Genomic DNA, 13,604 nt, shown 5'->3' with positions numbered 1-13,604 from the left:
TCGGGCGGGGGAGGGGGGTTAACCCCTTGTGGAGGCCCCAGGACCCCGACTGGAGCCCTGGGGGAAAGGGCCCCCTGCTGGCCCTGCCGGGAACAGCACTGAGCCCCCACTTGGGGCCTTCCATCCCGGGGCCACCAGGGCCACCAGGGCCGCAGGCAGCCAGTGGCAAGTTAGCAGGAGACATGAGCCTGTCCCCAGGGCCACAGACAGTCCCCTGGTCGCCTGTGTGCACACGCACACGTACGCACATGTACGCACACACATGCACACACACAGCATGCAAACGCTAGCTCCTGTCCCCCCGTGTTGCGTTTCCCTCCTGGCCTCTCTGGAGCCTTCTCAGGCTGAGAAAGACGAGGGACTTGGCTGCAGGGGGCAGTCCGGCCGGGGTGTAGCCAGTTGCACTGACCCAGGTCCCGCTCACAGCCCCGGGGGGTCCTGGCACTCGGAGAGCCGTCCCCTCCAGCAGGGGCCAGGGCCCCTTGTGGGGCTGGAGAGTGGGCCGGACGCCAGCCGCGGGTGAGGGCGAGCTCAGCAGCCCTGCCGTCCGCTTGCTGCTCTGCCGGCCCCGGGAGGTCCCCCAGTGCCGGCAGGGCTCCCCCAGGCCTCCTGACCGGCCCTGGGCTCCACAGCCAGGACACACAGAGGATACTCCTGGAGGGGGACTGGGCGAGCGATTTCCCGACAGGCCCCGGTGCTGCTGGTGGCAGAGTACAGAGAGCGGAGAAAATGCCCGAGGGGGAGGGAGAGAGAGGTGTGAGGGGCACGGCCTCCGAGGGCGAGGGCTGTCCAGACGCCTGCAGTCACAGGGCAGGTTTGCCAATGATAACAGAATCCCCGTGCTGACTGGAGGGCACGCGGCCCCTTGGGCGTCTCCCGCACCCCCACATGTGGCCTCCCAGGGGACCCAGCAGCTGGGGCAGAGGGGACTGCACAGGGCAGCTTTCCTCCCCCTCCCCCTGCCCTGAGCATCCTCTGGGGCAGAACATACAACTGTAGCCCCCAAATCTCAGCAGGCAAGACCCGGCCCAGGCGGCAGGTCACAGCCCCGTCCGCCCTCCCAGACCTGCCCCAGCACCAGATGGACACGAGTGACTGGCCCCGCAGGACGCGGGAGGGCAGCCACTGGGGCTTGAGGACACGCCGTGGGGATTAGCGTCCTCCCATCGCCACGGAAAAAGAATGGGAAGGGAAGGCAGTCGGAAACGGGCGGGAAGGTGTGTGTTGTCCCTCTGGCCAGCCCTGTCGCCGGGACGCAGGACACGCCCCTGGCCTGGGAGGCCCATCCCGGCCGCGCAGCCGCCCAAACCAAGCGTTTCTTTTGTCCCCCGACCACCACGCGGAGCTCCCGGCAGAGGCACAGACCTGCTGCGAGATCGGCTCCACAGGCCACCCGCCTGGCCCCCGGCAGCAGGGCGGTTGAAGACCCCGGCTGCCCGCTGCCGGCCCCTGCGTTCCCAGTTCGGCCGAGCAGCCTGCCGGCCCGAGAGCACAGGGCCACAGGGTCGGGCCTCAGCGGGGAGGGCCTTGCGAGTGGGCGAAGCCAGTGGTTTCCTGGGGTAAATCGTGGGTTCTTAGAGGACGGGGGTCATCCAGGCCACTCTGCCAAGGCTCAGCCAGAGGCAGGACAGCTGACCTCCAGCCGGGCCCCGGAGCCACGCGGGGAACGGAGGGCCCAGGCCCGCGCCGGCCCCGCCTCCTCGTGGCCGTCCACCCGAAAGCGTGTGCGTGAGAGTGTGGGCCTCACATTCCCTCTGCCGGTTGCCGTCAGGACTGGGAGTTGTTTAAAGGCTCCCTGTCCTACTGCAGGGTCTCAAGAAAGGACCGTGGGCCTCCCCCGGGCCCTCCTCAGGGACCCGAGTCCCATCCCTGGCCCGTCCCCCCACCCCTGGCCCCCCAGCTCCTCCCTTTCGCTCTTTAACCCTCTAGAGAAAGGCCTCTTCCCTCCTCCTGGTCCAGGGGCATGGCCAGTGGGTCAGGTGATCCACATTTAAACTTGTTATAACAGCAACACTCCACTCACTTTTTTTTTAAAAAAGATTTTTTAAAATTGATTTTGAGAGAGAGAAGAAGGGACAGGGAGAGAGAGAGAAACATCAATGTGAGAGAGAAACACTGATGGGCCTCCTCCTGCAGGCCCCCTGCCCAGGGATCGAGCCCACAACCCAGGCACGAGCCCTGGCCGGGAATCGAACCTGCAGCCGGTCAGAGCATGGGACGGGCTCAACCACTGGGCCACACCGGCCGGGCAACACTCCATTCACTTTTGAAGCCGCGCTGGCCTGGACACACATCTTCCCCGGCCCTGCCTGACAGTGGGGTCCTCGGTGGTGAGGGGGGTCAGGGACCAGGGCAGCTCCTTCCTGAGGCCGCTGTGACCACACCTGGGGACACCTGGGTGCGGGAAACGAGGCCTGCAATGGAGCCGTGGGATCTAACATCGTGGTTATCCCTGGCCGGGAGGCTCAGTTGGTTAGAGCATCGGCCCCGATACACCCAGGCTGTGGGTTCGATCCCCGGTCAGGGCACACGCAAGAGTCAGCCAATGAATCATGAACAGGTGGGAAGACAAATCGATATTCTCTCTCTCTCCCTCCCTATTTTCCTCTCTCTAAAATCAATTAAAACAAAAATTTTAAAAACATAATCAATAAAACATCACAGTTTCCTGTAAGGGGCTCCGACGCTCACTCCCATCCCCTTCGAAGGGCACAGGATTCCGGAAAGAGGTGGGAAAGGGGGACAGCCCACCTCGAGTATCTGCCCTCAAACAGGGCGCACGGAGCTGGGGCAGAACAGAGGGAGATCCAAGGCCAGTGTCTGCTTAGCTCTGAGTGACGCAGGTGCCATCCCGGGTCACTTTTCCAGGGATAGTTGCTTTGGGTGACATCGAAATCAGCTCATCTGCTCTAAGGACCTACACCTGAGTGCTGGGCGGGGGGGATGAGATGGGAGCTGGACTCACAGAGGCCCCATCCCTTCCCTCTCCTATCTTCAGACCCTGTCCCCAAGCCTTCTGCCATCACATGCTGGGGGGGCCCGGGGGAGGGGGGAGAGCTCTCTGAATTGTCCCCATGAAGGAAAAACATCCCTCTGTCCCCTGGGACAAGTGCCTGAGTCTGTCCCAGAGATGCATCCTGCATCCTGACCCCACGGGAAGCCTCTGCAGATCTCGGAGGTGGGGGAGCCCGGGGGTGGGTGCCCCACCCTGGAGCGACTCTAGGCAGCCGCTGGGCCGCTTTGGGCACCCCGCCGGCCTCTCCCAAGGACCATGGAAGGGCTATTTTTATCCTGATTGAACAATAGTGCCGAGATGTCTTCCGACGCGACAAGACACAAAATTTAGGTGCTGGGAGAGATACTTCAATTTCAAGCTTAAAGATTACTTGGCGTCCCCCAGGACTCGGAAGCAATTTAGAGCCGGTACCCCGAACAAGGGAAAGGTTAGAAGATTAAGACCAACCGCTGTTTGGATAAATGGCTGGTAATTGCCCACATCCGCAATTATACACCGACACAGAATTTCCTCCCCACTACCTTTCTCCTCTCCTGCGTCCCGTCGGGGTTCACGCGGAAGGAGCCCACCGTGGTCTTCCTCTGCCGGGCCTTGGTGACTTCATATTCCACCTCGTCCATCAGGGCCCTGCAGGCTGAACAAGGCACAGGGCATCCGTCAGCTCCGGGCTCGGCGCCCAGGCCGCGCATCCGTGGGCCCGGGCTCCCCGGGAGCCCGACAGGCTCTGTACCCGCAGAAAAGCACGTGCGAGGTTTCCAAAGACGGTCGGACGGGGCCAGTCTCCTCTCTACACCCCTGTACCCTTTGTGTTTCTTTAAGCCACATGTGTTTGACCTTTTCACTTAAAATCTGCTTTATTTAGACCCTGGCTGGGTAACTCCGTTGGTTGGAGCTTCATCCCCACGTGCTAGGGTTTGGGGTTCGATCCCCGGTCGGGGCACATACAAGAATCAACCAATGGAGGCATCAGTAAGTGGAACAACAAATCGATGTTTCTCTCTCTCTCTCTAAAAAAAAAAGCAATCAGTCAAAGGAAAGCTAAAGTCTGCTTTTTTAAAGAAGACAGAGTCCCGCGCTCTGTGTCTCCCGGAGATCCTGACACCCGCCGGATGGCATTGATTACACCTGAGGAGGCCCTGCTCCCGAAGATGCACGTCTGCTAACTTTAAAGCCGCCCCCACCTCTGGACTCAGCTCTCCTAAGCTTGAGGCCGCCTCCTTGGCAGGCCCCTCAGCCAGCTGAGGATTCTCACCCGTAAAACAAGAACTGAGGCCTCGTTTGCTCAGCGGGAAGCCGACCTGGGACTTGCCGTCTTTGCCCAACTGTGGACTAGGGGCCTCGGGGTGTGACTGGGGTGAGCGCGCAGTCTGTCTCCCTCGGGCACCGTATCTCAGAGACTTTCGTTAGAACAGCAGAACCCGGAGGTGTCCAAAACCTGAACTCAGATCCGCAGAGTGACCCTCAGGTCAATACTATTTCCTAATTAGGCATCGCAATTACGTCCAGGACAAAGGCCAACCAGTCATGGGGGAGCTGTGCTGTGGGGGGCACCCCCCTTCCCTCCGCGTGCAGCCGCCCCGGGTTTCTTCTCCATGGGAGGTGCCGGGTGCACCCCTCTGAGTGTGCACGCCCGTGAGTGTGTCCACTGAGGTCCGGGGCCCAAGCCACCATTTCAGCACCCGGACCGGGGGCTCAGGCCGGGCGCCGGAGAAGCCCCAGAGGCTGGCCTGACTCCGTCCCTTACTGGCCAGATGACCCTTGTCAGTGTGAACTGTAGTCGGTAACCACGGTTACCTACGATGGAACGGTAAGTCCAGTGAGGGGCGCCCAGTCTCTCTGGGTCCCTGGATCCCCAGGAAAGCAGCTCCTCTCTCCAAGGCCTCTGCCAGCAGGAAGGTCTGTCTGCCCACTGCCAGGGCCACACGCGGCCTCCCGCAGCCGGTCCCCCGCATCCCCAGGAAAGGAACTTGAACCCACAGCCTCGGACCCACACACGCTTCCTCTCCAGCTCTTCACAACCGGCCACAGCCACGGAGCCTGCTCTAGAGCCACTTGTCTGGAACCTTCCTGAACAGAGAGTTGCATGGATGGCCCGGGCGTGTCCCTCCCTGTCCCTCTGCTGAAGCCTGGACGGAGCTGGCTCGGGCTGTCAGGACCAGGGCAGGTGGCTGAAGGGTGCCCACCTGGACAGGGACTCCCCACCCCCTCTGGGACTGCCCAGCATGGCTCCCTCCAGTTTACTGACCACCCAGACCAGTGGGACCCTCTGCCCCCAGGGCCGGAATCAGCAGAGATGGTCCAGATCAGCCCTCTCAGTGGGGACCCTGAGCAGCCATGGGGATCTGGCCCGTGGGTGCCGGGCTGATGGGAGAGCATCCACCAGGGGCACCAGGCTCCGTGAGGAGGCTCGTAAGGGGAAGCAAGGGTGACCATGGCATGCTGAGGGCCACTTTGGGTCCTTGCTGATGGCCAAGGTCATGGGCTGGTGCCCAGGCCAGATGGAGTGGGGGAGAGGGGGGAGTGATTTTTTAGAGGTTCTCGCATCCTTGGCTCCTGCCACACGGAGGGAAGACAGTGGGTGCTGGTCCCTCGGAAGCAGAGAAGGAACCAGTCAGAGTGAGGAGCGGTGGCCCCTTGGGCTCCAGGGTGGCACTGGTCTGAGGGGGAGGGGCAGGCTGGTGTGCGGGCCCCAGAGGGCAGGTTTGGTCCAGCGGGGCCAGCACCAGGGGTCCTCTGGCAGGTCCTCGGCCCTGCCTGGTACGGCTGTGAGCTGGGCACAGGGCCGGGGAGAGGATGTGGCCCCGAGGTGCCCTGGGCTGCGCTTGCTGCCCGGCCTGGTGTCGGTTCATCTGCTGCTCCGCGCAGGCGTCTACGGGAGAACATGAGTCTAGGGAGCACCCGGCGCCTGTGTGCAGCAGGACCGCTTCCCGACCAGCCCAGGTTCCCGGAACCCCCAGCTCGACCTGGCGCCCGCCTGGGAGCCCCCCAGCACCTCCCTGCTGCCTGCAGACTGTTTCAGGCCCTGGCAGGGGGGCTGCTCTGAGCTCTCCGGGCCCACGAGGCAGGCGCTGGGTATGCGTGGGGCCCCCCTCAGCCCAGTGCCAGTTTCGGGAGTACCAAGACAAAGGTGGGCTCCTTGAGGAGGCTCCCCCACAGACCTGAGCTAACGGCATGTCACCCACGTCCCCGAGCTCCGTTGCTGGTTAGGGTGGTAGCCGGGGGTCCTTGCCTTTCTCTCCTCTGGACCAGCTGCCTGGAGGGAGTCCCAGCCCCCAGGGCCAGAGAGGGGCCAGCTCCCCGGCCCAGCAGAACATTGCAGGTGAGAAGGTGACCCGCACGGAAGGCAGCTGCCAGGCCAGGCCAGGAGGGGTGAGTCCTCCGTGTCTGCCCGGCCCTGACCTCCCCACGGAGCTGGGGGGCGGGGGGGGGGGGGTGCGGCTTGATGAGAAAAGATCATTTTAAATTTCTGCCCCAGGTCACAGAACAAGTTAACAGAGTCACACTAGCGACCCAGGCCTCGGATTTCTAGTCCGGCGTTAATTTAAATGTTAATCTGAAATCTGCTCTCCAGTCACTGGAGTTTCGGGTTTATTAGAGCAGGCGGAGGACTGGGGCCTCCTGGGGAGGCTGGCAGGTCACGTTGCCAGCCAGAGGGCACGCCCTCCTCCCAGCCGGCGCCAACCTCCGCCAACACCCAGCCTGTCTGCCTCCTTCCCCTCTCTCGCTGTCTCTCTGCATCTCTCTCTGCCTCTCTGTCTCTCTGTCTCTCTCTGTCTCTCTGTCTCTCTCTCCATCTCTCTCTGTCTCTCTGTCTCTCTGTCTCTCTCTGTCTCTCTGTCTCTCTCTCCATCTCTCTCTGTCTCTCTGTCTCTCTGTCTCTCTCTGCCTTTCTGTCTCTCTGTCTCTCTGTCTCTCTGTCTCTCTCCATCTCTCTCCGTCTCTCTCTGTCTCTCTCTGTCTCTCTGTCTCTCTCTCTGTCTCTCTCTCTCTGTCTCTCTCTGTCTCTCTGTCTCTCTCCATCTCTCTCTGTCTCTCTCTGTCTCTCTCTCTCCGTCTCTCTCTGTCTCTCTCTGTCTCTCTGTCTCTCTGAGATGTGGAAATGGGGAGCAGATGGTGGTGGAAGTCACAGAAGGTTCCAAGGTCCCCGGAGGCCGTCTCGAAGGGGCTCACAAGGGCAGGTTGTACGTGCGCCTCTTCCCGGCCCTGCTGTCAGTGACATCACACAGGTGGCCTGAGCCCACCGCGGTACACGCATTCACACAAATCTGCGAATCGGGCACCCTCCACCGCCCCCCGCTTGGCGCAGGCCGGAGAGGCAGGCGAACAGCACCAGTGTTTGAGCACCGCTGTCCTCAGGGGGCTGAGCGGTCTCGGGCGGCCAGGGAGGAAGGCGTCTCCTCAGACCCTCCAGGGAGGCAGCAGGTGACGGGGGTCAGCGAGCTCACGGACGTGAACAGGAGCCTGTGGGCGCAGAGACCTCGTGTGATCATCACTCCTCCGGCCACAAGCGCAGGTGACCACCCGACTCACCTAGGGAGCTGCTGAGACACAGAGCCGGGTCCCGGCCTTGGTTCCTGATCAGTGGTCTGGGGCCGTGTGCCTGGCCACGGGCAGCCTTCTTGGGTCCCTTCAGGACTGGGTGATGCAGGAGCAGCCTGGAGCCTCAGACGAGGCGTGAGTGCCATTGCAGCATTTCGAGGAAGGTGAGACTTGATGAGATCTGTATTTTTCAAAGATCATTTAGGCTACAGTTTGGGGAAGGGGCTAGAAGGGACAGGGTGCATGTAGGTAAGCCTGCTGACTGGCTACTGCAGCCGTCCCAGCAAGAGATGGCTGTGGCTTGGAAGAGCAGACGCGGGAAGTTCGTGAATTCAAGAGCTCTTGGGGCGATACCATCGACAGGATTGGTGATGTTTGGATACGCGGGTGGGGGCAGACTCTGCATCCCAACCACCAGTTCTTTCTTTCTCTCTCTCTCTCTTTTTTTAAAAAAAATATTTTTATTGATTTCAGAGAGAGGAAGGGAGAGGGAGAGAGACACAGAAACATCAATGATGAGAGTCATGGATCGGCCGCCTCCTGCACGCCCCCGACCGGGGATCGAGCCTGCAACCCGGGCACGCGCCCTGACCTGGAATCGAACCCTGACCTCCTGGTTCATGGGTCGACGCTCCACCACTGAGCCACACGGCTGGGCCCAACTACCACTTCCGTTCCACTTCCTCAGCTGCCACCCTCATCCAGTTGCTGGCAGCTACGTGTGCCTGGAAACTGGCTCCTTCCCAGGTCAACCCGACCACAGTCGTTCAACACTCGGTGTTGCCAGCCGTTGGTCTGCGATGGGCGTGGGCCGGCGTTCTGGCTAAAGAGACTTGACCAGAGGGCTTTCCTCCCTGACACAGAGCTGGCCGTAGGGACGGCCGGGCCAATGCTCATTCCTGCCGCCGCACAGCGCCACCTGCAGGAGGCAGTCACCCTGGCACCCCAAGGAGCCCCCTAAGGCTCAAGCCCCAAGCAGAGGGCCAGGGAGATGGGGGGCCTGGGTCTCAGGCGACGGTGCCTTCTCACAGGTGCTTTGACCAGTTTTCCCACTGTTGGGGCCATTCTGAGTCCGCGATGACGTCACTGGCTTCCGGGGCCTGTATTGTCTCCCGCGTTGGGTTCGTTTCCCCAGGCTTCTGCCGTGAGGACGGTGGATGGGGCGGCTACCACGGCAGGGGCGGGTGTCCTCACGGTTCTGCGGGCCAGGAGCCCGAGATCAAGGAGCGGGCGGGCTGGCTGCGTCCCGGGCCTCGCTCCGTGCCCCGCGGGTCTGTCTTCTCCCTGGTTCCTCACACGGCCGGCCCTCCCCGTGGGCACACGTCTGTGTCCAAATTTCCTCTTCGCATAAGGACAGGAGTCATATTGGATTGTGAGTTATTGATTATAGTTCATTGGTTATTGATTACAACCTTCATCTTCATTAGGGTTAGGGTCCCCAAAGACCTCATTTTAATGTAATTACCTATTTAAAGACCTGTCCCCAGTATGGTTACGAAGGGGTAGGACTCCCCATGTGAATTAGGGGGGGACACAGTTTATTTCCACGTGTCAGCACATCCACAGGTCAGCAACCTCGGCGTTGGTTAACTCCACCCCTCGCGACGCCCAGCTCCGGCTGTCCTTCTGTCTGTCCTCGCACAGTCATGAGATGCCACCCGTGGTTCTAAGCTCCGACTCCTCAGGCTCCTACATCCACAGTCACAGGTGAGTGTTTGCTCACCTGGCCGCTCCTACTCGCAGGGGACAGTCTCAGGCGCCAGGCCCCTGGCGGGCTTCCTCCCGCTCTCATTGGCCAGAACTGGGGGACGGCCTGGCCCCCCAGTCGCCGGCAGGGAAACAAAATCGCTATGTTTAGCTTAGAGCAGTTGCGACTCCCCCTCTGGGGCTAGAAAGGGCACAACCTGTCTTAGGACACAGGCGGCCGCTCCATCGCCGGGCCAAGTCGGGGTTCTGTTAGTGAGGATGTGCTGGCCGCCACCCCAGGAAATGTCCTGCTCGGGGCTGATCTCAATACTGGGCAGGGATTCAGGGAGGCAGCAGGTGGGGGGGCTGGAAGGCGGAGGCCCACCAGCTGGTGCAAAGACAAAGCTCGGCCCGGAGGCTCTGCAAATACCCAAATCCCGCCGACCGTGCCTCCCCCTCCCCAACCCATCACCACGGCAACCCATCCGCACCAGCGGCTCCCCATCGAGTTTTAACCCAAATTACATTTTCCAGGTCTAACATCGGAGTCGCTGTGAGAGGAAGAACATGTTTCAACAACCTGGAGGTGCTCTGGACGGGAGGCCAGGAGGAGAGACGGAGCGCAGAAAAGAAAAAGCTTGTAAATGAGAGTTTTTATTTTTAATTGTCACCAAAGGATATTTTTTTCATGGCTTTTCAGAGAGAGTAGAAGGGGGGGAGAGAGAGAGAGAGAGAGAGAAACATTGATGTGGCGAGAGAGACACATCGATGGGTTTCCTCCCGCACGTGCCCCAACCGGGGCCGGGGGTTGAGTCTGTGACCAAGGTCTGTGCCCTTGGCCAGAATCGAACCCGGGACCCTTCAGTTTGAAGGCCGACGCTCTAACCACTGAGCAACTGGCCAGGGCTGAATGATCGTTTCTAATCATACAGGCAAAGCCTGGTCACCCAGCGCCCAAACCACAGGCGTTTTCCTTCCGTATCCTTTCAGGAAGGAGGCGCAACCTCAGGGCTTGGTGGGGGTGACACTGTTTCGGGGAGTATTCTGTTTACCTCCAGTCTCCCTCCGCCGTCCCTGAGTTCGAGATAATCATGGCCTTTCGCCCCCGAGGGAGGAGATAATTGGCCTCAGCAAAGGCTGTTGACTTTGTGGGAAATGTGGGTGAACGCCCAGCTGAAGATTCCTGGTACTCACAGAAAGAAAAAAAAAAGGGTCCCCTCCGGTCGGCCTTCAGGTAACGGGAAACCCAGCGCGGCCTTTAAACCTCACGTGGCATCTCTTTTTGTTCAGGCCATTCTCGCCCGGTCATTCTGAGCGTTTTTATTCTGGGTTTTGTGAAGTACTAGCTTTCCCCTCTGCAGGACTTGATAACGCTGGGAAAAGTCTGCGAACCGCGTGAAGAAGGTGGGCTTCACCCGCCTGTCTCCACAAGGCACAGGGCAGGGAGAGTTATCCGTTCAGGCCGCCGTGATTTTAAAAATTTATTGATCTTAGAGACAGAGGGAGGGATGGAGGGGGAGAGCGAGAGAGACATCAATTTGTTTTTCCACTTAGTGATGCATTCGATGGGCGGATTTTTTTTTTTTTTGTAATCCTCGCCTGAGGATATTTTTCCCATTGCTTTTTTGAGAAGGAGGGAGGAAGGCAGGGGGAGAGAGAGTTGCCTCCGGCACGTGCCCCAGCTGGGGCTGGGAGCGAACCTGCAACCCAGGTGCATGCCCTTGACCAGGAATCAAACCCGAGACCGCCCGGGGTGCCGGCCGGCGCTCTAACCACTGAACCGCGCCAACCAGGGCAGGTCGATTCTTGTAGGTACCCTGACCGGGGGGAGGGGGGAGTTGAACCCGCAACCTTTGACCTATCGAGACAACGACACTCTAGCCATGGGGTCACCTGCCCGAATGCTTCGGCCTCCTGATGAACTAGGATCTCGTCCATGGTTACACAGCAGACAGGCCCTAGCTGAGGCGCACACTCCGGAAAAGCCGGGAGGGACGGACAGGACACCGGGTGGAAAGGCCAGGGCCCAGGTGCGGAGCGGACGGCAAGACAGGAGGCCGGGGCTGCCAAGGACGATCTCGGGCCATTGCTGGGCAGGGACCATGGGACCCCAGGGAGCCTCTTTGTCACGGGAGGAAGGCCTGGCGGGGAGGAGAGGTCCCTTAGTCTCTTTAGGGAGGGAGGCGATGGGACGCCCTTACCCCAGCAGGCACCCTACAAGTCACCCTCCTTCGGGGACCGCGACCAGAAGCCAGGAGACCCGCACCATGGCCCAATTCCGAATGAACTTGTTAAAGCATTTTTAGTGTAAATGAAAACATAAGGTCAGTTCCCCGCAGCGACGGCTGTCGTTAAATCAATAGCCGGAGTGGCCGGTCACAGCGACGGCTCACATGCCCCCTGGAAGGTCCTGGAGTGCCCTCCACAGAGGCTGGGGCGAGGGCCAGGGGACGCAGGGCCGGGGGCCGGAGGCAGAGCTGCGCGGCCTGCCCATCCGGGCCCCTCGTGAGCGGCGGGGAGCGGGCGCCGTTTGCAGGCACCTGGGGAAGCATCATTAAGGGAGGAGCCTGGCCCTGGCCGGTGTGGCTCAGTGGTTAGAGCCTGAGTACCGAGGGGTTGCAGGTTCAATCCCTGGCCCCAGTCGGGGTGCCTGTGGGAGGCAAGAATCTATGTGTCTCTCTTACACTGATGTGTCTCTGTCTCTGTCTCTGTCTCTGTCTCTCTTCAGCTCTTTCTAAAAATCAATGGAAAGAATATTTTCAGGCAAGGATTAACAAAAAAAAATTGTTTTTACACACGCGCCTCCTCCGTAACACCCCTGTGGCTCTCACCCCTCGGCGCCCCGCTCAGTGTCCCCCCTCTCTGGGGCTCACACAGTCCTCATGGGCTCCCAGCCCCACCTTCCCTTCTCCGCCCCGTTCCCAGCCCTCGGCCCCACACAGGACACCCGCAGGACCCTCCACAGCCCCCCCGCCCCGTGCCCTCCCCATCCCACAGCCAGGCAGGCAGGAGGGTCAGAGAAGAGGCCTCTAACTGCCCCCCCGGGGGAGGCTTGGACCAGCGAGACCCGAGGGCCAGACAGGTGCAGACGCCAGCCACCGAGCTAGAGTCAACGCTGGGTGCAGAGCCGCTGAAGCTCCTGCCCCGGGATTGCGGCCTCTCGTTCCCTGCACTGTCCCCACCACGACAGTGCCCATCACCTGGGTACCGGTAACCACACCGCGATCCCGACAAGATGAGACGGCGCCCTTCCTGCCCTCTGTTCTCTAAACCACCAAGTCCCGGGTGGATTCTACTGTCCAAAGGGCTAATTCACAGCCAGGAAACCTGGGGGGGGGGGATTTGCGTTTATTCAGGCCGGTTGTAACTGACACTCAGTAACTAGTAGCCCCAAAAGTGCTCAAGGGGAGATGAGGCAGCCTGACCCCCATAGCCAGTGCCCCCAAAATGGGGCTCAGAGGGGTGAAATAGGCCGCAGACCCCAGGCCCGGCGGAGGGGGGAGACAGAGGGGGCTCAGCCCCACCGGCTCCCAGCAGCTCCCACATCCTTTGGACGCTGAGCCTGGGCTATTGGGGGCCGAGTGGGACCCCAGAGGGCTTGCGTTTGCTGCCCTGGGGTGGGCGGCCTGCCCAGCGGGTGTCCCCAGTGGGGAGGGGGCTGCCCCGCCTGACCACGGGTGCACACTCACCTCCGCAGAACACGTCAGGGTCCCGGGCAGGCACCGGCCGCACCAGCAGCGCCAGCAGGACCCAGGGCAGGAGCAGGGACCCCATCCCTCCCCGGGGCTTCCTCCTCAAGGAGTGTCAGCCGGGCCTGGCTGCTGCCTTGTGGCCGTCGCCGTCGCCGGGGAGACCTGTGCTCACCTGGAGGGGCTGCACCTGCGCCGTCCAGGTGCGTGAAGCTGGCTCCTCCCCCGCCCCGCCCCGGGCCCCAACCCCATCCCGCCCCAGCTCTCCAGCTTCCATCCTGTCCACGGTCCTCTCCCCGTTCACAGCCCCACCCGCATCCTTGTCTCCAACCTTTATCTCCTGCCTGGCCTGCCCGGTCCCTGTGGCGGGTGGGCCTTGGGGTGGGGCGGGGTAGCCACAGCCCGTGTGAGCTACAGCGGGCTGGGGGCACAGAGCCCTGAGTGCAGACCCTCGCCTGTGGGTCCTGGCTTCCACCTTGACCTTGACCTTGACCTCCACAGGGCTGCAACAAGCCAGAGAATGTCCTTCAGAGAAGCTCCTCCTGCTGGGGGTCACCCCCCCACCCCCACCCCACGGGTCTCCATTCCAGGCTCCCGCCCTGCCCCTCCCCAGCCCACTCTCCGCGTGCCCTGTACCCCGTCATTACCAGTCCCTGCCCATCTAGCCCCCCTCC

At 61.5% G+C, this 13,604-nt stretch overlaps 1 protein-coding gene across 1 annotated transcript in view; it reads right to left on the bottom strand.

The window, feature by feature from the left end:
* The window catches only part of CNPY1 (canopy FGF signaling regulator 1), a gene marked incomplete at both ends in the record, with an annotated part of 34,092 nt that extends 21,077 nt beyond the window's left edge, over nt 1-13,015 (bottom strand). The window contains 2 exons of the mRNA XM_081147703.1: nt 3,538-3,650; nt 12,931-13,015. Coding sequence (XP_081003829.1) covers nt 3,538-3,650; nt 12,931-13,015 — 198 coding nt within the window. The remainder of the gene's footprint in view (nt 1-3,537; nt 3,651-12,930) is intronic.
* Between the last annotated feature and the right edge of the window lie 589 nt (nt 13,016-13,604).

This window comes from Miniopterus schreibersii (genome assembly GCF_964146895.1).
Source record: "Miniopterus schreibersii genome assembly, chromosome: 9".
Taxonomy (NCBI): domain Eukaryota; kingdom Metazoa; phylum Chordata; class Mammalia; order Chiroptera; family Miniopteridae; genus Miniopterus; species Miniopterus schreibersii.
The sequence above is the reverse complement of the archived record's forward strand: the minus strand, read 5'-3'. Positions and strand labels throughout refer to the sequence as shown.